This window comes from Chinchilla lanigera, unplaced genomic scaffold, assembly GCF_000276665.1.
Source record: "Chinchilla lanigera isolate Chin_1 unplaced genomic scaffold, ChiLan1.0 scaffold00080, whole genome shotgun sequence".
NCBI lineage: Eukaryota > Metazoa > Chordata > Mammalia > Rodentia > Chinchillidae > Chinchilla > Chinchilla lanigera.
The window spans coordinates 3,283,475-3,305,849 of NW_004955481.1; the positions used below are offsets into that span (position 1 = coordinate 3,283,475).

The 22,375-nt window shown below is 37.2% G+C and overlaps 1 protein-coding gene across 6 annotated transcripts in view; it reads right to left on the reverse strand.

Annotated features, from left to right (window-relative positions):
- Efcab5 (EF-hand calcium binding domain 5) overlaps positions 1-22,375 on the reverse strand; it is a 173,440-nt gene that overhangs the window by 75,686 nt on the left and 75,379 nt on the right. For all 6 annotated transcript variants that reach the window (XM_013503354.1, XM_013503351.1, XM_013503350.1 and 3 more), the window contains exon 8: positions 2,229-2,384. In XM_013503354.1, the coding sequence (XP_013358808.1) occupies positions 2,229-2,384 (156 nt within the window). The remainder of the gene's footprint in view (positions 1-2,228; positions 2,385-22,375) is intronic.

The window sequence follows — 22,375 nt, forward strand, 5'->3', positions numbered from 1 at the left end:
ATCTTTATATAAAATATATAAAACCTAAGATAATTGTACTACTAATTTCTATCAGTTCATTGAAAGGAACAGTTAGTGTTTATATTGTTTGATCAATCTTACATGCCTATATCTGGTAATCTGAGCAACTACTTTGAAGATAGCAATATACAATATAATAACCATTGTTAATTTCCTATCATCTTGTTTTGAAATTCTGTATTATTTTGTTTCTTTTTATCTTAAAATAAAAAGATATATTATGAACAGATACAAATTCCTTATGATTAACATGAACATTATGTGTATCAAAGCATACCAATAAAATCAATTTTAAAATATTCCTTCAGAAGCTCAGTGAATTTCTTTATTCTAGATTCTATCCATCAAAGATCAACACATGACTTCTGTCTCAATGATGAAAAGAAAAACAAAGAGCACAAAATTGCAAACATCCATTCATTTTTCTAAATACTATCCCATTATGTTTGCTATGGCATATAGGTTGATGTTAAATGGGCCAACAGAGAGCAGTTGTCCTCCAGGCATTTTATCAGTAAAATCTTGATGCCTCTATCACCCAGTGTTTGTTAGAAATTCTGTTCAAACAAGTACTGTTCATGGGATTGTTGAAATACACATAGACATTTTAGATTTTATACAAAATATTCCTGATCAAGCCAAGCAAGAGGCGATCTAAGAATCTAGATTGCATATATCAGGTTCTTTAGGAACTGCTTTTTCTGAATTATAGTCAGGACTGGTATCCTAGGCCTACACTTAAGGGGTTATAAGAAACTTCCCTGAAAGCCAGGCCTGGTGGCGCATGCCTGGAATCCCAGCACTTGGGAGGCTGAGGCAGGATGATCATTGTGAATTCGAGACCATCCTGGGCTAAAACATGAGCTCAAGGCCAGCCTGAACTGCATAGTGAGACCCTGTCTCAAAAAGAAGAAAAAAAGAAACTACCCTGAGAAAGTCACTGATTCATTCACTACAAGTCCATCAGAAAAGATGTTCAGTTATCACATAAGGTCCCTTTAATGACTACCAATAGGTTGGTCGTATTTTGAATTTCAAACTGATATACTTTTTCTTAGTAGCAGTTTGCATTTATCTTAAAAATATTGTCAATAGTGTGTTTAGTCATATTTTTTTTTTCCACATTCACTGGCAGGAAGCTTAGATTCAAACTTGTATACATCCTACAACAAATATTTAGGTCATTATGGCTAAATTATAATTTCATACAGTATTCTCTCTTTTTTGCCCCTGCATTGTTTTCTATTCTTGTAAGACTTCTTGCATCCTTTCTGGAACATAGAGTTATAAATAAATAAGTAATATATTCATAAATAAACATACTTTAGTACAATTTGTATCTATTTTCAAGTCCATTTTGTATCCTGGCACACAAATGTTTTCCTAAACCTCATCCTTAGAAATATGTTTTGAGCCAGGTGTGGTGGCACACTTGGGAGACTGAGGCAGACAGGAGGATCTTTTCAAGATCAGGAGGATCTAGACCAGTCTGGGCTACAAAGTGAGCTCAAGGCCAGCCTGAACTACATAGTGAGACCTTGTCTCAAAAAGACAAAAAAAAAAACAAAACAAAACAAAACAAAAAAAACAACCTTTTTGATATAAAGTGTTTCTACTCTTTTAGTCTCAATTTCTTTTTTTGAGACAGGGTCTTTGCTATGCAGTTCAGGCTGGTCTTGAACTCACTATGTATATGTAGCCCAGGCTGGCCTTGAACTCTACGCAATCCTCATGACTCAGCTTCCTGAGTTCTGGGATTACAAGCATGTGCCATCCCTCCCAATTTAAATTCTTTTTATTTTTAAGAACCAACATAATAAAAATAATAGGCTTTCTATTCTTAGGAACTCTTGTACATGGCAAACCACCAACAAAGACAGAAAAGAAAGACAATTTTAAATTCCCACTGTCTTAGTAATGAGAAGATGTGGTCTACAGGCTGGTGCCAGTCTGTAATAACAAAGGTGTAAAAAATGAGAATAACATCTAGAAAAGTATATAGAAATCTGAGAAAGTACCTAATAATAAATTGGATTTGAATCTAACAATTTAAAATGTGAATTATATTTTGTATGCCCCCCATAATCCATTTTCATTGCATATCCATTCACAGCATACTAGAAATTTAAAACATCACCATCAACAACAACCTAAAAACTGGTTTTTCATAACAAATAGTACAAGAAGCAATGCTTTAAAAGTCTTACCTTCCCATGGTCACAATGCAGGAAAAGCTCTACAAACATCTGTCTCTGCATGTCAATTTTTATGAATTCCCGGAATTCATCTGCACTGTGGCAAAGGTGCTTAAGGAGTTCCTCAAAAATTTCACTTTTAAGGTCTGTAACCCACGAAGAGATGTACTGCACGGGGAAAAAAAGGATAAATAATGACTTAAAACCATGCTCCTTTTTTTCCTTAATATTGGGGGTTAAACCCAGAAGTGCTCTACTACAAGCCCTGTCATACCTCCCCCACCCTTTTTTTGAGATAGGTTCTCTCTTAGTTGCCCATGCAGATCTCAGACTTTCAATTCTCCTGGCTCAGCCTCCTGAGTAACTGGAATTTCAAGCATGTATTATTACGATTGGTCTAAAACCATACTCTGTATTTTCTCAAGGGTTCAGTCAATGTACATGAAGTAGTTTGTCTTTTTTTTTTTTTTTTTTTTTGAGACAGGGTTTCACTATGTAGTTCAGGCTGCCTTGAACTGACTTTGTAGCCCAAACTGGCCACAAGCTCACGGTGAATGGTCTTGTCTCAGCCTCCAGAGTATTGGGATTACAGGCATGTGCCACCATGTCCAGCCTGAACTATTTTGATTGAAAAACATTTCCATATCTTTTGCATATCACTTAAAGAATTTTTACATGAATGTCATTCCACAGGTTGTGTTGCAGAGAAAGGTGATTAGTGTAGTCCGCAACACCATACACCAGTGGGACTAGATATTTTTGGAGCAATTTTCCCTATAAGTTATATTAGCACTATATAGGGCATATTTTTCTCACAATATGAAATAGCAGCAGTACTAAAATGTTGCCTGTAAATTAAAAGTTTTAATGACTGAATGAAGTTTTTTCTATTGGTACCTGGCATATAAGTACATGTGTGCTCCAAGAGTGACTACATTTAATTACTGGAGTGTAAAGAATGGGGATCCTGAGTAATTTTTTGGTTTCTGATATTGCAATAAGGTATTTTTTGTCTATTTTTTTTAAGTGTAGGTACAGGGGCTCTCATGGTGTGACCATCATGGGACAAAAGGCTGGGAAAACAAAATAACTCTTGGGTGCAGTAAACTATTACTCTTTGTAGCATGGCATGTTATTTCCCTACCTTTGTGCTCTTTTTAACAGATCATGAGACCCTCATAAAACCATAAAAGCAGAATGTTTACATGAAGTGAGAAATTGTTATGAAGGGAAAAAAAATCTAAGCCCTCTCACTTCATTGCTTTTAGTCAACTTAAAAATCACTGAGTTTGGAGGTCACATAGCTGGGCAATACATTATTAGTTTCCCACTGGCTTTGCTGCAGATGACACCTCTGATGTGTGTGTTATGATAGTGTGCCTTGGTTACTTTCTAGGGACTTGAAGTCCATGCTTGCTAAAAACACTGACTTCATTTGAGCATGCAGATGTCTGATGGGGGACTAAAATGGGATAAAAGGCATGGCAACTCTGTCTTCATATTGTCTATCCTCTTTGCTGTCTTAACCCTTGGGTCAGATTCTACTCAGGTGTGCACACAGACATTTTGATCACTTAAAAATGTTCAGTCTAAGACTATAGTGCAGGGTAAATTGCCCATTGAAGTTGATGTTTCCTTTTTCTTCTTCTTCTCTCTTTTCTATCCCCATCCTTGTGCTTCTTACTATTAAAGCCCAAGAACCTCAAGTCCTTTGGGTGCTATTGCAGGAAGCAAACCCACAAGGCCAGAATGCTTCATGCAGAATGAAGGTGCCAGATACACAAACATTCAACAGCCTTTGGGATAAGTTGACCAATACAAGGAGAAACATCCTTTGGCACTATGCTCCAGGCCAATGAGCACTGCTGAACCTCAGCCAACCCAAACAAATCAAAAAAATCTTGCTGATTTCTTTGATCACTCACTCAACCAACTGCTCACTCCTTTCAGATGAATTGCCAGTTCAGCTGAAGCCCTCTTTTCCCCCAATGAAGCTTGCCTTTGTAGGAGTGTGTGTACTTGTAATATTTAGCCCACTCTCAAGCTGAGCATGGTGGTGATTGCCAGTAATTCTAGCACTCAGGAGGCTGAGGCAGAAAGATGGTGCGTTCAAGGCCAACCTGGCCTACATACGAGTTCAAGTCCAGCTTGGACTACCTATGAAACCCTGTCTTAAAACAAACAAACTAACAAACAAACATTTGGCCTAGTCTCAGAAGATTCTTATGATCCAGTATCATATCTTTGGCCAACCCACCAGGACATTGTGCAAGCACAAGATGGGACCTGCTGGATTTAGGAGTCCTGGATGCTAACCCAACATGAGTGATTGTATGGCTATTTGAACTTTCTTTTTTCTGGAACTGTAGTGCCAGGTAAATCTTCAATTTCCCTTGGTCTGCTTGATTTTCCTGTCTCTCCCCTCCCACCATCTTTAATTCTATTCTCTTCTCTCCCCTTCCCTTCCCCTCCCCTCCCCTTCCCTCCCTTCTCCTCCCCTCCCCTCCCCTCCCCTCTCTCTTCTCCTCTCCTCTTTTTTCTTCTCTCCTCTCCTCTCTTCTCTCCTGTACTCTCCTCCATCTTCTCTTCTCCCCTCCCCTCCCTTCCCTTCCCCATTCCCTTCTCCTCTCCTTTTTCTTTCTCTCACCTTCTTTTACCTCTTTTATTTTCAAAAATCAAAAGGGCATAAAATTGATCTGCCCAAAGTACTACAACTCCTCTTTTGAGTGGAGTTCCCCAAGCCATGCAGATTCAAGTGGCACTTGGGAGATGGCTGATACTACACACTGATACTTTGTGATCTGGTGGAGCTTTCAGAAACCAACCATGCAGGTACCTACTAGTCTCTTTTTTCTTGAAATTCTTTTCTTTTCCCCCTTTCTCTTTTCTTACCATCTTTTAGCTTCCATTCAAATTGGGGGTCTAGAATCCTTTGTGGAATGAGGCCTCCAGTCACACCTATTTTTTCAAACTAATTTTGTTGGTACATTTTAGATATTTGTAATAATTACATTCATCATTAGAAATTTGTACCTGTAAATGATATATCTTGATTCTTCTTTATTCCCTAATTCCCTCCCTTCCCTTCAATCCCCTTCCCCTCCTTATTACAAAAGCTTTGTTTACATTTTTTTCCTTGTATTCTCTTTCTCTCTCTTCTTCTTTTCCCTTCTTGGCCACACCTATTTGAATCAGAGTGCCAGAAGTCCTCACCAAGACTCAACCCCCTGGTTTGGAGGTTGCCAACAGAAAACTGAGTACCCTGACTGGTGGTCAGTGTAGAAAGAGTTCAAGTCTCCTGCCACATAAATAGGGGTTTCAAGTCCCATAACTGTCTTTAGGTAGAAAATATTTGAGTCCTTCATTGACTGTAGCAAAAATCTAACTTCTCTACTTAGGTTTCCTGAAAATCCTGCCCCACACTGTGTTTTGATTTATGTTGCTTGCTATTATGTACAACTTGTTTACTTTCCTCTTAGTATACCAACTCCCAGTGTGGAGGCCTTTCTTTCCCTTGGTGCAACAAATTTCACATTTAAAGTGTATGGGGCAAAGAGTATCATAACATTTACCTACGTGCTTGATCTTGGGCTTTATACCCTTCCCCATGACTAATTATTGTACTCCAAATTTACAGAGGAGGTCTCAGATATGAGAAACACCAAATAGCATTCCAGAAGATCCCTTCTAGTGCTATCTAATTGGGGAAAATGCAACTTAAACAACCTAAAGTAAGAGGAATTTACCTTGATCCTTTTTCGAGCTACAGTTAACCCCAGACATCATGAAAAAAATCACAAAAATTGGAAAAGGTAGACCAAACTCTTTTGGCCTGTGGTTAATGAGATTTTCATGGTATTCAACAATAGAGACAGAGCCAACCAAATAATGCCAAATATACAAAAATTCAGCAGCCTCTAGTACAAGTTGATCATGATGATGTGGTGGGTCAAGTCTATCACTAGAAGAAATATCTTTGGAATTGTGCTCCAGGCCAAGGACAATGACTAGGTTTTAGCCTATGTCAACTAATCAATAAAAACCTGCTGCTGTTTTCATTTTGGGAGCAGCAGCATGATCACTCTCTCAACCAACTACTGACTTCCCTCAGGTGGAACCCCAGTTCAGCTGAAGTCCCTTGATACCCTTTCAATAAAGCTTTGACTGAGAAGGAGTATGTGTGCTTTTTAGTTCCATCTTGTTTCTATCATCCCTGGGTTAAAAATTCTATCATCTGGTATCATAGAGGTTGAAAACATCTATGCTCTTGGGCCATTTCTCTTGATCCCTGTTGAATAGCAGTCCACCAGAAGTGAGATTGGTAGGTGAGAAGGTAAGCACATATGTATTTTTTAATTATAACTTTTACATGGAATTTGTGCCCTTTGGCACACACACCACTAAGGTATGAGTGGCTATCTCCTCATCAGTGTGTATTGCTGTCTGAATTTTTGTGAGTTTGCTAGGTCAGGAACATTACATTCTTGATCTAATACTTTTATTTAGGAGAAATAGAAAATATACTGGGTAGAAAGAAATGATCAAGCACGGAGTGAGTTTCTGTGTAGATGCCTCATACTGTATTAGCCCAGTTCACAATAGTTTTCTTCCCTGAGCCAAGCACAGAATTAGCCAAATTTATATAGTATGACTACTGCATCTTCACTTCATATGGCACAATCTGACCACTCAGTAACAAATTTTCATTTGAAGGGTGGTGGCAAATCTGGGTGTAGTGACACACACCTGAAATCCCAGCTACTTGGGGGGCTGAGGTTAGAGGATTTACATAGTATGACTACTTCCAGAGCTATAAATGATTGGACCAAGAGAGGATATTTAACCTAAGCAAGGCCGCCCAGATTCTCTCCACTGTGAACTGAGGATTAGGATTCAGAAATGGCCAGCTAATCTCTGAATGAGGCTGGACTTGTAAATATGTAGAGGAGGAGGCAAAACTTTATCTTTACCCTTTTATAGTATTTGGGAGACCTGAGAATTAAATTGACATAAGACAGACTAACAAGAAGAAATCTAAGTTTTATATGACTTGGAACCCTTAAAGAGGTACCAAAATCTACATGCTTTTTATGTTAGGTTGAACAAAGAGGCAGTTTTGGAAAAGTAACTAAATTATATATGGAGGCTAAAAGGAAGATATAAATTATTGTAACAAAGTCTATTTGTATAGAATTCTCTCAGCTAAGATTCCTCATTGAAGACTTCTTTTTCCTGGTATGGGGAGGTTGTCTTCCACATGGAGTTGTTATCTCTTATTTTCAAGAAGAAAAGGGAATTTAGGCTGTCTGTCTTTCATGTGCTGTTTTTAAAGCGTGTTTGGCTTAGAGTAAACCAAATTGCAAAGGGTAGGCATATTCTGCCATTTTTTGTTTTTTGACAGTCTTGCTATGTTTTGAGGTTGGCCTTTGAACTCTTACTCCTCTAACCTCAGCCCCCAAGTAGCTGAGATTTTAGGTGTGTGTCTCTACACCCAGATTTGCCACCACCCTTCAAATGTAAATTTAAGAGTTACTGGGTGGTCAGATTGTTCCACGTGAAGTGAGGATGCAGAGAATGTCTGGAGAGAGAAATGAGGGGAGGGAGAGAGTAAAAGAAGGTGAGAGAAAAAGAGAGAGAGAGAGAGAGAGAGAGAGAGAGAGAGAGAGAGAGAGAATATGACAACAGAAAATAGAGAAGCTGGGTGTGAGGCTCACACCTGTAATTCCAATACTTGGAAGGCTGAGGTAGGAAAATTGCTGTGAGTTTAAGGCCAGCCTTGACTTCATACTGAGTTCAAGGTCAAGCTGAACTATATAATGAACCCTTGCTTTCTTTTTTTTTTTAAAGTACACTAATTTTTCATTTAAAGAAAAATGCCATGAAACATTTGAACTGATGAGCCACAGAACTTCAGTTGAAATTTTTTCACTTTTGGGCATGCTAATTATACATTTAAGTTTAAATATCTTGTTTAATGGCCATTTTAAAACTGAAGCACTACCACTGGTCGGTTTTGTATGATAGACTAAACTTATGTTATTTGGAGTGTAAGTGTAGCACACTGTCAAATTCTTTCCCTTAAGGTGCATAGTAAATGTACAGATAGTCATAGGTTACTGTTTTGTAATGAATTACATTTTTATCTGTTATTCCTAACCTGTTATAAATGTTTGCAGAGAGAAAAGAATTGAACTTTTTTTAATGATCTGTAAAATTATGCTAACTTCTACAAGAATTCTAAATAAAATTTTTTAAAACAGCAAAAGAAAAAAAAAGTAGAGAGAAAAAAGTCTTGATGCTTCCCAATTCTCTGTTCTAGTATCTTCCTAAAGCCCTTGAATCATGCCCATTTCATTTTCAGCTATATTAGCTCAGGGTTATTTCTTATAATTAACATGTTTTGCTTTAATAAGTTCTGTTTTAGTAATTTGCCGCTAAGGAATAGTAATTTGTTTTAAATGGAGAATGTTTTTGGCATATTAACGACATATAAGTTTTGAAGTTATTAGTTCATTTCCTCATTAATGTCATCTAGGCAAATTTAGAACATATTATGTAAGAGACACGTTAGACTTGTGTCCATGCAGATGAGTCATAAACTATTTTCAACTGCTTTAGGAATCAAAAGCGGAATATTTACAGCACAGCCAAAGAACTTTTCTAAATATTTGGTTCTCTTAGTTGCCTAAATCATGTAATTGCCATTATTCATGATGAATTAAAGAGCACAATTAAGTTCTCTGTTTCTCAGGAAAACAGAATAGTGTTAAGTGGTTAAGGACTCACATTCTGGACCCTTTCTAGTTTCAAATCCAACTTCCCACATTTTCTCACTTGTGAAAGAGGTATCATACTAGTAGCTACCTCAGTAGGTTATGGTAAGGATCCAGTGCAGGTACAGAGCCTGGACATTTTGTGTAATAAGCTCTTTATGACCCTAGAAATTGGCCAAGAAAAGTTTTCTTTATAGACTAAAACAGTCTTCTCAGTTGAGGGACATCTTTTTTTTTTTTTTTTTTTTTTTTTTTTTTTTTTTTTTTTGGTTTTTTTCTCTGGTACCGGGAACTGAACTCACGACCTTGCGCTTGCCAGGCAGGCGCTTTTGCCGCTGAGCTAAATCCCCAGCCCCTCAGCTAAATCCCCAGCCCCTGAGCTAAATCCCCAGCCCCTGAGCTAAATCCCCAGCCCCGAGGGACATCTTTAGAAAGGAAAAGCACAATGAAATCAGTGATTCTCCAAGTGTGATCCCTAGACCACAGCACCACCCGAAAACTTGTTAGAATATAAATTTTTTGAACCAGACTTAGTGCACCACGAACTTTGGAGTTAAGACCCATCAGTCTGTGTTTTAATAAGCCCTAGACATGATTATGCTGCTTGCTAAAGAACTACTGAACTAGACGGTCTGGAGAAATTACAGGTAATCCTCGTTTAATGATTCAACTGTTTAATGACTGTTTGAAATTATGACCAAGGCACATTATTCAGACTTATGACCCACCACTCAGACTTATGACCCATCTTTTTGTACAGTTCTGTACATCTTGTGGATACAGCCTCAATGTCTTTTCTGTATAGTACAACTTGTTTATGTGGTACTGTAATTTCTGCTGATTGTACTATATAGTACAGTACTATAGTTTTATGTTATATATTACAATACTGCATGTAAGAGTTATGTAAATAAAAGCAAAGTCATCAAGTTGGAGTTTCCTTTGACCGTTTCTTTGTTCTCAATATTGTAAGGTACATACTATATACAACTCCTCATTTAGTGACTAATTCATTTAATGAATTCATTGCAAGAACAGAACTTGTTCATTAAACAATGAGTGCCTGTAGCCTATTTTATTTTAGGCACATTCACTAAGCATGTTGTGCAAATAAACACAGCTCATGAAAAAATAAGTACTTTTAAAATATATATTATTTCTATAATGTCTGATACTGAGGAAAAATAAGCTACCTGACATTTTTAGATATGAGGCAAAAATATCCAAAAAGTTTTTGGTTTGCCTGTTTAGATGCAGAAGGGAGTGATTAGGAGCATAGTTTTGTGAGACCTGTTGATCACATCTGATAAAGGCAGAACAGCTGTGCCAAGGGCCAGAAAATTTTGTCAGTGCACTCTTTTTATTAGGCTTACTTCTAAGGACTATGCCTCCAACAGTTTCTCAGGTGATAATAAAACTGATTTAATTGGACTTAAATAAATTCTCAGATATAAACAAACTCTTTAGAAGTGATGTTACCTCTGAAACTCTCTGATATGTAGAAATGTCTCATATTATAAGGGGGCACATTTTTTCCTCAGGGGTTATACATACACTTCCAACCACAGGAAACAATTGAACAATTAATTATCACTGTTATTCTTGTCTCTGTGATTATTATGCGTTTAATTTTTGTCTTACACTCCTGGCTAATAAGCTCCTTTATCACATACTTTATATGCCTTTCTATCCTCCAGTGTATTACTAGTGAGATGGACAGAGTAGTGGCTCCATTAATGTCAATGTCATTGTCAAGGATATTTGGCATTTCCAGTGATTTTTTTGGTAGTATTTTAGGTTCATTGGTCCCTTGCAATGACCTGCAGAAGTTTTTTCATTAATGAGCTAAAATTGCACGCAGTTTCCACCAACAGCAATTGTGTGATCAGTGTAACCTTAAAGAATTCATGGAAGCTGCTAAAATGCCAAGAAAGGACATGTGAGGAAACATAGGAAGAAACACTGTACTGATTTGCTAAAGATCATATATGAATTGCATCTGTTTTTGTGATCATGATTATTGAGTAGCGCTTTCTATATTACTGCTATATCATAAGATACCTTGGATTTTCTGAATAATTTTTATTCTTGCCTTTTTTGACATGTGAGGGAGCAATATAGCCTGAACTGGGCTAATATGATGATTTGTTGGTGGCTGCTATAATTTATTTTAAAGATTATTGGAGAGCATTTGTTTTTAAGAAAGACAAATCATTTTCATTGGACTATTTTAATAATATAATGTCTAATACAGATATTTCTTGCTAACAACCTGCTGTTTAAAGACTGTATGAACTTGAGACCTGCTACTTGGACTTACACTGCACCTTTTTTTTTTTGTACATTTCCGTACATCTTCTTTGAAGAGCCTCAGTGTCTTTTTCTATACATTATACCCTGCCTATATAATACTGTAATTTTTGCTGATTGCACTGTATAGTATAGTACCATACTATCATTTTGTTTGTTAGACATTATAGTACTACATGTAATAGTTATGCAAAAAAACCAAAGTCATAAAGTTGGCGTTTCCTTTGACCACTTATTTGTTCTGAATATTGTAATGTACACACTATATACAATTCCTCATTTAGCAGTCAATCCATATAACAATCTAGTCCCAGGAATGGAATTTGGTTGTTAAATGAGGAGTGTCTATAGTCCTAATTAGTCTAGAATCCTAAAATCCTGTTGCTTGATCTTAATGACTTCTTGCTTCATTAGTAGATATTTGTCCAAATTGCTCATATGGTAGAACTATTAAATTATTGGCATTTTCTGTCAATACTGTGGCTCAATTCCTCTCATGCTGTGGAAAAATAACTCCTGGTTCATGATAAAAATCACTTTATTTTATGTGTAACTATTGGGAATTGACATCAAAACCATGTGAGTGTCCAGGCTATGGGAATGCTATTGAATCAAGAATTAGTTAAAACCTTTTTCTGAGAAACTCTTCAATATTCTGGATATGTAACCTATGGGTTTTATGAGTAAGCATAATTTAATTGTTCTCTAAGTGTGGGCTTTATGACATAAAGACTACAGATTACCAACATCAACTACAAATAGAATTCCAAATAAAATAATTATAGAAACTCCAAATAGAACAACTACAGAAATTTTCCAATGTCTTATCAAAACAGAGAAAAAAAGAAAAGAAAATATTTGGAGGCTCTGTGTTTTCATACCTTTGCAAAAAATGAATCAAAACAACTGTTTAGATTAAGACTATAACTACTTACAGGTATCCTCCAATTTAATAGCTCTGCAAGCTGTTAAACATTCAAACTGCACTTAGTCAAGTAATCTCTATGTTCTAGATTCCACTGCAGTAAATTCTAAGCTTTTCCTTTCTGACTTAAAGTTGAGAATATAGTAAATGTCTCATTTAATAGATTGGTAGCTACTTTTAAGTGTCTATAGCTCTAGGCAATTGAGCTTTCACATTTATTTAATTGTAGATACACTGGACAGTTGAGGAAGTGGGTCATAAGAACAATGTCCAAACTATGTTGGGAAATATTTTAGGTATTAACTTCCAAACTGTATTTGTAAGCCTTGGTAGTTTAAAAGGAGTACTGGATATTAAAGCACACAGATTATATTTGTTATCTATCATTGAAGAAATACTATGTTCACACAGTTTTTTGATAGAAAATTAGCTTTCAGCTTCAGAAAGGGAACTTTAAAAAATTATTTAGAGTTAGGATTGTGACTCAGTGGTAGAATACTTGGTCAGCATATGTAAGGTGCTGGGTTTGATCCATAACATTAAAAAAAATCAAAACAATTACTGTTAATTATATACTTAAACAAGGAGTGATATACTTTATCTCTTCTGAATTTTCAAAACTATCCTGAACAAATGAATAAAACATGGAAAATTTAATATTACATTGTTCCTCTTATATGAGAAATCTAAAACATAAGTAAATAAGCGTTAAACAAAAGAGAGAAGACAGGAAGCAAAAAGGCAGACTTTTTGGAGATGGGGAAGGGGATGAGGGAGGGAGGGTAGGGAAGGGAGATAAGGAGACCAAAAATGATCAAGATATGCTATATCTCTTTACCAGTTACCCAAAATAAATGTAACTATGATGTTTTGCAAACATACACCAGTAAAATAGAATAAAACAAAGCCCTCAATTTATTATTTTTTTATTTTTTAATTTTTTTGGTTTTTCTCTGGTACCGGGAACCGAACTCACTACTTTGCGCTTGCCAGGCAGGCGCTTTTTGCCGCTGAGCTAAATCCCCAGCCCCACCCCTCAATTTAATATGCAATGATAATGACTAAAAAACAAAATTTTGCCCTTGCTGATAAAGCATAACTTATATAATATTATGGACTAAGGTACTGTTATGGTTTGCGGATGTTTTTGCAAGGGAAAACAATATAATACAGAACACATTTCTTACGTGATTATTTATAATAGTCACCCAAAGAATCATATACAAAAGAGTGCAGGAAATCTGTCACACACGAAGACCAAGGAATCCGGCTGAGGGCCTGGATCCCACGGAAATGTCCTGCATGAGTCCAGCTGAAGACCTAGAGCTCATAACAATGCCTCCCATGAATCCAACTGGAGGCCCAGAGCCCATAACAATATCTCATGCAGGCCTGTTTCACGGATCTGCGCTGGGAAGGCCCAAAGGTCAGTGGTGGAATCTAGAAAGTCTGTGCCACCGGGATGAAGGATCTGTGCTAGCAGGCTGAGGGATCTGCACTGGAGCCAGGAAACAATGTGCAAAGTAAGAATCAGAGCTCCCCCAAAAGTATCACAGCCATCCTCAGCAACAGTGAGGTCCCAAGCTCCTCCAATGGTGAAGACAGCTGAGTTCCCATCAGGGAAGCCAATGCAGCAAGCTTCTTCAGGAGACTGAGCTGTGCACCATCTTCCCCTCCGGATCCAGGAAGTGATGCTCAGAGTGAGGACCAGAGCTTCCCCAAAGCCATTCTCAGTGCCAACAAGGTCCCAAGCTCCTCAGAGGATGAAAACAGCCAAGTTCATCAGGAAAGCCAGCACAACAAGCTCCTCCAAAACAACCAACAGCTCCTTATAGCTTCTACCAGCTCCAACAGCCTTTCTCAGTTCCCAACAGCCTCTCTTCTTCTCCAGTTCTTACTCTTATGCTGCTGGCAACAATCACCAGGTGGGCCTCCCTTACCCAGCACCATGCTTACTCAGTTCAGTTGGGGGTTATAAGTTGACCACCAGTTATCAATCCACTACAGGTACATTCCCCAAAATTTCATATATTAAAGATGTAACTCTTAATAACACAAACTGTGACTATATTTGGACAAAAGGTATTTAAACAAGTAAATTATAATGAAGTCATTAGTGGTAGGCCCTATTATGATTAATGTCTTTATAAGAAAAGGAAATTTCAATATACACAGAGGAAAGATTGTGTAAAGACACAGGGAGAGTACAGCCATCTATGAACAAAGGAGAAAGACCTTCAATAGAAACCAATCCAGCTGGCACTGTAGAACTATTGAAAATTAAATTTCTGCTATCTAAACAATCTAATCTGTGGGACTGTGTTATGGCAGCAGTAGTAAAGTAATACAGACAGTAAGGAATTGCTAATCAAGCAGTGCCTAGATTTACATTTTCTATAGTTGAAGACCTCCTAGGAAGAGACCCATGCACTTGGAGAATAGTTCACTCAATTCCTTCCCATTTCTCTGGCACAGAATCCTCTCATTTCTCCTCATGGTTTCCTCATGTATCTTCACAGCAAATTGCTGCCGCTAACATCTCCCAAAACTATTCTTCTCTTTTCTTGTGTTCTAACCTGACACAGCTCAAAACACATGAAAAATAAAAAGAGCAAATCAAAACAAAGTTTAAAAAAGGTAAAACACAGATAAGCTAGAGTAGGAAGCAATTTAGATAAATACCTCCGTGAGGGAAAATGCACAATCTGGATTTAGTAGAATATATTAAAAGAAAGACATAATCTTTAAGTATAGTTTATGAAGCACTTTTTCTCTCAGATTTAAACTGAGAGCCATGTCAGTTTGAATGACTACATGGCTGATGTAAAACTATCCCATAAGGAAGTGACCATCTGAGTGGACCACCATTCAGCAGGAACAGAGGAGGTCCTGAAGAAGATAATCTAGGCACAGGCAGGACTCTTATTTCTTCCTGGCCATGGGATACAACAGTTCTGTAATGATGGAACCAAAAGTTAATATCTGAATACCAATATATGGTATTTGTAGTTTTTGCATATACTTATTCTTAAACTCATTATTTAATTCAAGAGTAGAGCCCCCCAGATGATCTGAAGACTATGCCTACTGAATAATCCTCCTGAGAAACTGACCTTAACTTTATATAGTCTCACGATAAACAGGAATGGGTAGGATTGTTTTCACTTGCTCCTGGCGAGCAGGTAGCTGTATGGACAGTATCTCCTCAATGATCAGGTGGGTAGCAAGTTTAGCAGAGGATAGAAGTGTAGCAAGTACATTCCTCCATTACACTTATCCACTGCTTCACTTTGCCTGGGGCTTCCCTGGTTTGAACAGTGAAAAACCCATGTTCCAGAAAAACTCCTTAGTCCCAGACAAACCAGGATGGTTTGACACCCTATGCCTTGATCCATGCTGAAGGTGTAATCCCAGTGAAGAAATTTGGGGACTTCTGTTTAGAAATATGGCTTGTACCTTGCTTCATGTAACAAACTGTCTCTCTAAATATCTGTATACTTTGCTATAGAAGGTACTTTATGGTTTTAGCTGTGTCCACAGCATCATTACCTATTGCCACACCATTATGACAGCCATGCATAGTAAGCTACACAGAGTTCTTATTCTGTGTTATATATTTGAAGGAGTTCAGAACACACTATTCCAAAATATGCCACTCTGGTATAACTAGTTTGAGTTAAAGGCACTTAAGAATAGCAGGCACAAGATCACTTTGAAATTTCTTCTCTTTTTTAAAAAGCAGAAGATGAGATTCCTATATGAGTATAAGGAGATACCTTCTTTATACTAGCCCAAGGAAAACAACATTCTTATCATCAAGGACAGGAAGTTAAGAAAGACTTCTGTTTAGGCCTTTTAAAAAATAACTCTTACCTTCTAGCCTCCCCACATAACTTAGTTGCTTTGTCACAGCTTATTAGTCATTGACAATTCAATATATATGTGTTCAATTCTGTGTTTGGTTTTACATTTCTTTACAAAGGCTGCTATGCCACATAAAATTTGTATTTTTTTTTCTATTAATCCACCTTAGGTTAAATTAATTCTGAGGCCCAGCCAGAGTAAAGCCCTAAAAAGGATAGAAGTAAAAGTTTATCTCCTCTACATATTCATCCATTTTATATATATGAGAAATATATATATGTATAATAAAGAACATATAAATGCCTGTTGTCAGGCATGGTAGTTCACACATACAATCAGAGAACTTTGGGAGGCTGAGTCAGGAGGATCCCAAGTTCTAACCCAGCCTGGGCAACCTAGCAAGACCCTATCTCAAAGGAAAAAGGAAAAAGTTACAAAAGGGCTGAGAATGTAGCTCAGTGAAAAGGCTCTGGGTTCAACTGCTAGAACCAACAACAACAAAAAAAAGTTTATTATAGATAGCTAGGAATGATAAACAGAATGACAATTTAAGATTCTCATACTGAGAGTGAGCCAACATTTTGCAAGGTAGCCCACACCCCCCTAGATAATAGTCCTTTACTTCAGAGGTCTCCGTAGCCTGTTAGGAGCTGGTACGCACAGCAGGAAGTGAGTAGTAGGTGAGCAAGTTAAAGGGGCATCTATTTATGCACATCGCTTGCATTATCGCCTGAGCTCTACCTCCTCTAAGATTAGTAGTGGCAATAGAGTCCCACAGGAGCATGAACCCTACTGTGCATTGCACATATGAGGGATCTAGGTTGTGTGCTCTTTTCTGGTTTGTGTGTAGATGTCCCCCCAAAGCCTCATGGGGTCATAGGGTTTTTTCAGAGGTGGCTGGATCTATAGCATGTGATTGATTTGCAGAGCAATGCTGGGATTAAGGGTGCTGGGACTAAACGTGGGTGATTTCTAGATCAGTCCACTGATTGGATTGGGACCACCCTAATTCCAGTAGTCTGGATACAACACAAGGGACAAAAAGAGGCTTGTCTTTCTCTCACTTGTTGCTTTTTCTGTTTTCTACCACCGTGAACTCTTGCCCCTCTGCCATGTCACCCTGCCTTGGAACCAGCTGATTATAGACTGAAACTTCTATGAACTTTAAAACAAATGAACCTTTCCTCCCCTAACTTTGAGGATTGGATATTTTGTCTCAGAAATGAGAAAAGTAACTAAAACAGAATTTCATACCAGGAGTGAGGTTGTTGCTGTGATTATACTTGACCATGTTGTTCAGGAGCCTTTGGGAAGAGTTTGGAAAGGTTTGAAGATGCTGGCTGAAAAAGTAGTCCTGAAACACCTTAGACTGTACAGTATGGGAGATTCTGGTCAGACTTTAGAAGAATAGAAAGCCAGTAAAGACCAGGCTCAGGAGGTTTCTGCTAGGAAAGACTGCATTGGCTCTTGGACTCCAAACAATGTGTGTTATGGCTTGGCAGAAAGTTTGTCTGGATTTTGCTTGTGTCCAGAGACTTTGCACGAGACTGAGATTAAGGGCAGCAGACTAATCTAGCAGAGGAAATTTCAAGGAAGTCTAATGTTGAGGTAGTGGCATGGCTACTGTTGGGGGCGTTTAGACAGATCTATGTGGAGAATCAAGAGCAAAGAGCTCAGCAGAATGATTTAAAACATTCTGAGTTTGGCCAGAAAGGAAGCTCCAGTAAAGCTGTTTACTGTAGAGATAGAGCAGAGGAAATCTTGATTGCTGAGAGTAAGTTTGGCTTCCCTTTCAATTCATTAAAGTTTGAGGAGTAGTGGCATTAAATCCTCTCTAATTTTCTTGTGGAATTCAGGATGTGGGCTTTTCTTTGTTGGTAGTTTTAAAATCACTTCTTCAATTTCACTGGCTGATATTGGATTGTTTAGAATTTTTATATCTTCTTGATTCAGCTTTGGTAATTCATATTTATCTTGGAGTTTATTCATTTTTTCTGCATTTTCCCCCTCTTACTAGAATACAGGCTCTTAAACAGTACTGATGATCTTCTGGATTTCTGCAGGAACTATAATGGTTTTGCTCTTTTCATTCCTAATTGCATGGACGTGGGTTTTTTCTTCCCTTGTTTTTAAAATGTTGGCTAAGTGTTTTTCTATTTTATTTAATCTTTCAAAAGCCAACTCTTTGATTCATTAATTCTTCATATTGTTTTCTTAGTCTCAATTGCATTAATTTCTGGTCTGATCTTTATAATTTTCTCTTTCTTATGTGCTATGGGTTCAACTTGCTTTTCTTTTTCTAGAACTTTAAAGTTCAACATCAGATCATTTATTTGAGCTCACTCTGTTTTTCTGATGTGGTAATTCACTGCTATAAATGTTTCTTGCATGACTGCTTTTATTGCATCCTATAGGTTCCAGTATGTTGTACTGGCATTACTGTTTAATTGCAGAAATTATCTAATTTTTTCTTCAATTTTATCTGTGACCTGTTGGTGCTCAAGAGAGTATTACTTAATTTCCATGCAGTTTATGCAGTTTATGTGGTTTCACTGCTATTTTTTTTTTTTTTTTTTGTCTTTTTGAGATAGGGTTTCAACATGCAATTCAGGCTGGCCTTGAACTCACTTTGTAGCCCAAGTTGGCCTTAAACTCACAGTAATTTTCTTGCTTCAGCCTTTTGAGTGCTGGGATTACAAGTGTGTGCCACTATGTCCAGCCTTGCCATTTATTTTCAATTTCATCCACTATGATCTGCTAATGCACAGGATAATTCTAATTCATTTGCATTTATTTAAGAATGTTCTGTGAGCTAGTGTGTGGTCTATTTTGGAGGAAATCCCATGTGTTGCTGAGAAGAATGTGTATTCTCTTTGTGGAGTGGAACACTCTAGATATTTGTGTAGTCCTTTTGATCAAAGGTTAGGTTCAAAGGTTTGCTGTTTTTAAGTCTTTCATCTGATATTTATTTGTTGATTTTTTTCATCCAGTTGATCTGTCTATTTGTGACAGTGGAGTGTTAAGGTCCCCCATTATAACTGTATTAGTGCTTATCTGATTTTTCATGTCCATTAGTTTTTGTTTTATATACTTGGATGTGCTGGTATTTGGTGCATATATATTTATTATTATTATCTCTTCCTCTTAGATTGTTCCTTAGCATATATGTGGTGACCTTCTTAGTCTCTTCTGATCAGTCTTGGCTTGAAATCCACTTTGTCTGCAAAAGGAATAGCTACTCCTATTTTTTTCTGGGTTTCTGTTGGATGGAGTATTGTTTTTCATCCCTTGACTTTCAATCTATGAATTTACTTTTGAGCTAAATGTATTGCGTGTATGCACCATATTGTTGGATTTTGTTTCTTGATTCATTTCACCCATCTGTTTCTTTTGATTGGTGAATTAAAACCATTTACATTGATTGCTATAACTGACATGAATTGACCTATCATTGTCATTATATTATTTTCCAGTTGGTTCACTGTCTTTCCCTGCTGTTTAATTGCTTCTCATACTTGGTGGATTCATTTTATTGAGATTCATGGAATTGCTTTTTTTGTCTCCTTCTAGGATAGCCTTCAAAATTTTTTGGAGTGCTGGTTTAGTGGCCATGAATTTCTTCAGGTATTCTTTATCATGGAAGTATCCTATTTCTCCATCAATTAAAAAAATAGTTTTTCAGGATGTATCAATTTGGACTGGAAGTTCTTTTGGTTTAGACCTTAAAATACTTCACTCCAAGCTCTCTTTGACTTAAGGGATTGTGTTGAGAAGTCTGCTGTGATTCTGATGAGTTTTCCTTTACAAGTTATTTGTTTCTTTCCTGTAACAGCTTTTACCATCCTGTTCTTGTGTTGAATTTCTGGAATCTTGTGCATTTTACGCCTTGGTGTAGGTTTTTCCTGATCAAGGCTAATTGGAGTTCTATGTACCTCACTTTTCTGTATTTCAAATTCATTTTCCATGTACAGGAAGTTTTCTGTCATTACTTCTGTGAACACATTTTTTATGTTCTTTGTGCTATCTTCTATATTTTCATTGATTGAAATCAGCTTACGTTATTCTTCTTTGTATCATCTGACAGCTCTTAGATTGATTTTTTTGTAGTCCCTTGCTGTTTTTAAGTCTTTCATTTGATAATTTTCAACTGCAACTCTGTATTCCAGATCTGATATTCTATCTTGACATTGTTTAGTTCTGCTGCATATACTTTCCATGGAAGTTTTAATGTCCTGGATATCTATTTGAATTTGTTTTATGGCATCAGTTCTTTACTATGGTGGGAATTCATGGTTTCTATCACTTTCCTAAGCTCTTTTTAAAATCTGTATATACTCTAGATTCACCTACAATTTCCTTCACTATGGTCATTATCTCTTTAATTATCTGTGTAATTATTTCTGACTTTTTTTCCTAGAGACTTATTCATCTGCTTTGTTACTTTCACGGCTACCATTTCAGAAAGTTCAGCTGGATGGCTTTTGACTTCTTCCACCTGAATATACCCTGTATTTGCCTTGGATGAGTTGGAGGTTTGGTTTGCATCTTGCTTCCTTGTTTTCTCTTTCTGTTGTTGGAGTTGTTTATTAGTTTTCTGCACTGAGGTTTGCAAATTGCTTATCATAAGTGGCTTTATTACTAGTATTGAGACCTCTTGAGAAAAAACTACTTTTCAGAGATATCTTCCAGGATATCTGACTTTTGGCTTTTGACTCTGCCTAAGGATCCCACCTCTTCTGTTTATTAGGGATGAAAGGTTGCAGCTTGATTGGCCTAGCATCCTGTTCTTTGGTACTGGGCTGTAGTACTGTTTATGATCGGCAGACAATGTAGGTATTGGCATTCAAGGAAGATCAATTGGTCACAACAACTATGTCACCTTGGCTAAAGTAGAACAATTAATAATAACAATAGCATAAAACAGACTGGAAAATGTCAAACCGTGATAACTAATAACTTGCCACCTTTAACCATAGGTACACGTTAATAGTTACATTAAAAAACTAAAACAAATCAGAAAAGTATATACAGTAAATATCCACTCAAGAGAGCAATTTTACCCTGAAGGTAGAAAATTTAAAAGGGAGAAGAGGAAAAAATAGAGAAAGGAAAGAAGAAAAAGAGATTAGAAGCAAAGCTGAAGGACAAAGGAAAGCCTCAGGAAACTAAAGAAGAAGAATGGGGGGATGAAGGAAGAGGAAGACAAAAACAAGAACACAATACAACAAAACAACAACAAAAAAACCCTAAAAACAATGTTCACATCCATACACAAAAAAACAAGCCATAAAAAAAATCACAAAAAACTCAAATGAACAAAAACTTAAAAAATAATCAAAAGCAAAGAAAAAAAACAAAAAAAGAATCTTCTTTGTGATTTTGAGTCTGTGGTTATCTTCTGGGGTCTACCATTTTGTGTCTGTGTCCAATTCACAGAACTACTCTTCTCTTGCTGGTAGGCAAGCAAAGTAGTGACAGCTCAGATCCATGCTGGATAATCCCAACAAGCTGGCAGTAGGGTTAAGGTGGAGTGCCAGTGTGGGATTTTCAAATCCACAGAAATTCAGATTGAACCTCACTTCTGGTCATGGGGTTGAGATCTAAGTTATTTAGCTTATAACACTCTGGGTGTCCCTTGCTGGCCCGACTACAGCTCCCTGACTATAGATGTCTCCTGTGGTTGTACCTTACCAAATCACCATGGGACTTTAACACTGGGAGCCCTGTGACGAAGCCAAGCTGCAGCTGCTCAGAATCCAAGTTCCAGTTGACTTGTCCTTGAAATTGCCTCTAAACAGGCAATTTCTCTAGAGGATATGGCAGATGCTTGGACTGGAGTCACACATCAGCTGTTGTAGTGCACAGCATTCACTGCTCTGGTGCATTTCTCCTTGAAGACCTCTGGGGTACTCACTTTCACTATGTCTCCATAGATTCAATCTTCCTTTCTTTTGCCACAAACTAGGAGCCAGGGAGATTGTGCAGATTGCCCTTTCCTTTTTCTGTATCATGATCTGTCTCTTCAATTTCTCTGTAGCTCCAATTTTCCTTTCAGATTCTTCCTAGGTCCCAGGGACCCACCTCCTTCATTTCTTCCCCAAGTTGTTATTTTCCAGTGTCTAGACTCCAAATCTTGGAGAGGCTGATTTATTGATGCTTACTGCTCTTCTCAGAAGTCCAACAGAGGACTATTACAGAGAATATTTTTAAAATTTCCAAATGGCTGGACTTAATTTCTAAGTTTATTTTTTCAGTTTTGTTACATAATGTTTTTTTTTTTTTTTTTT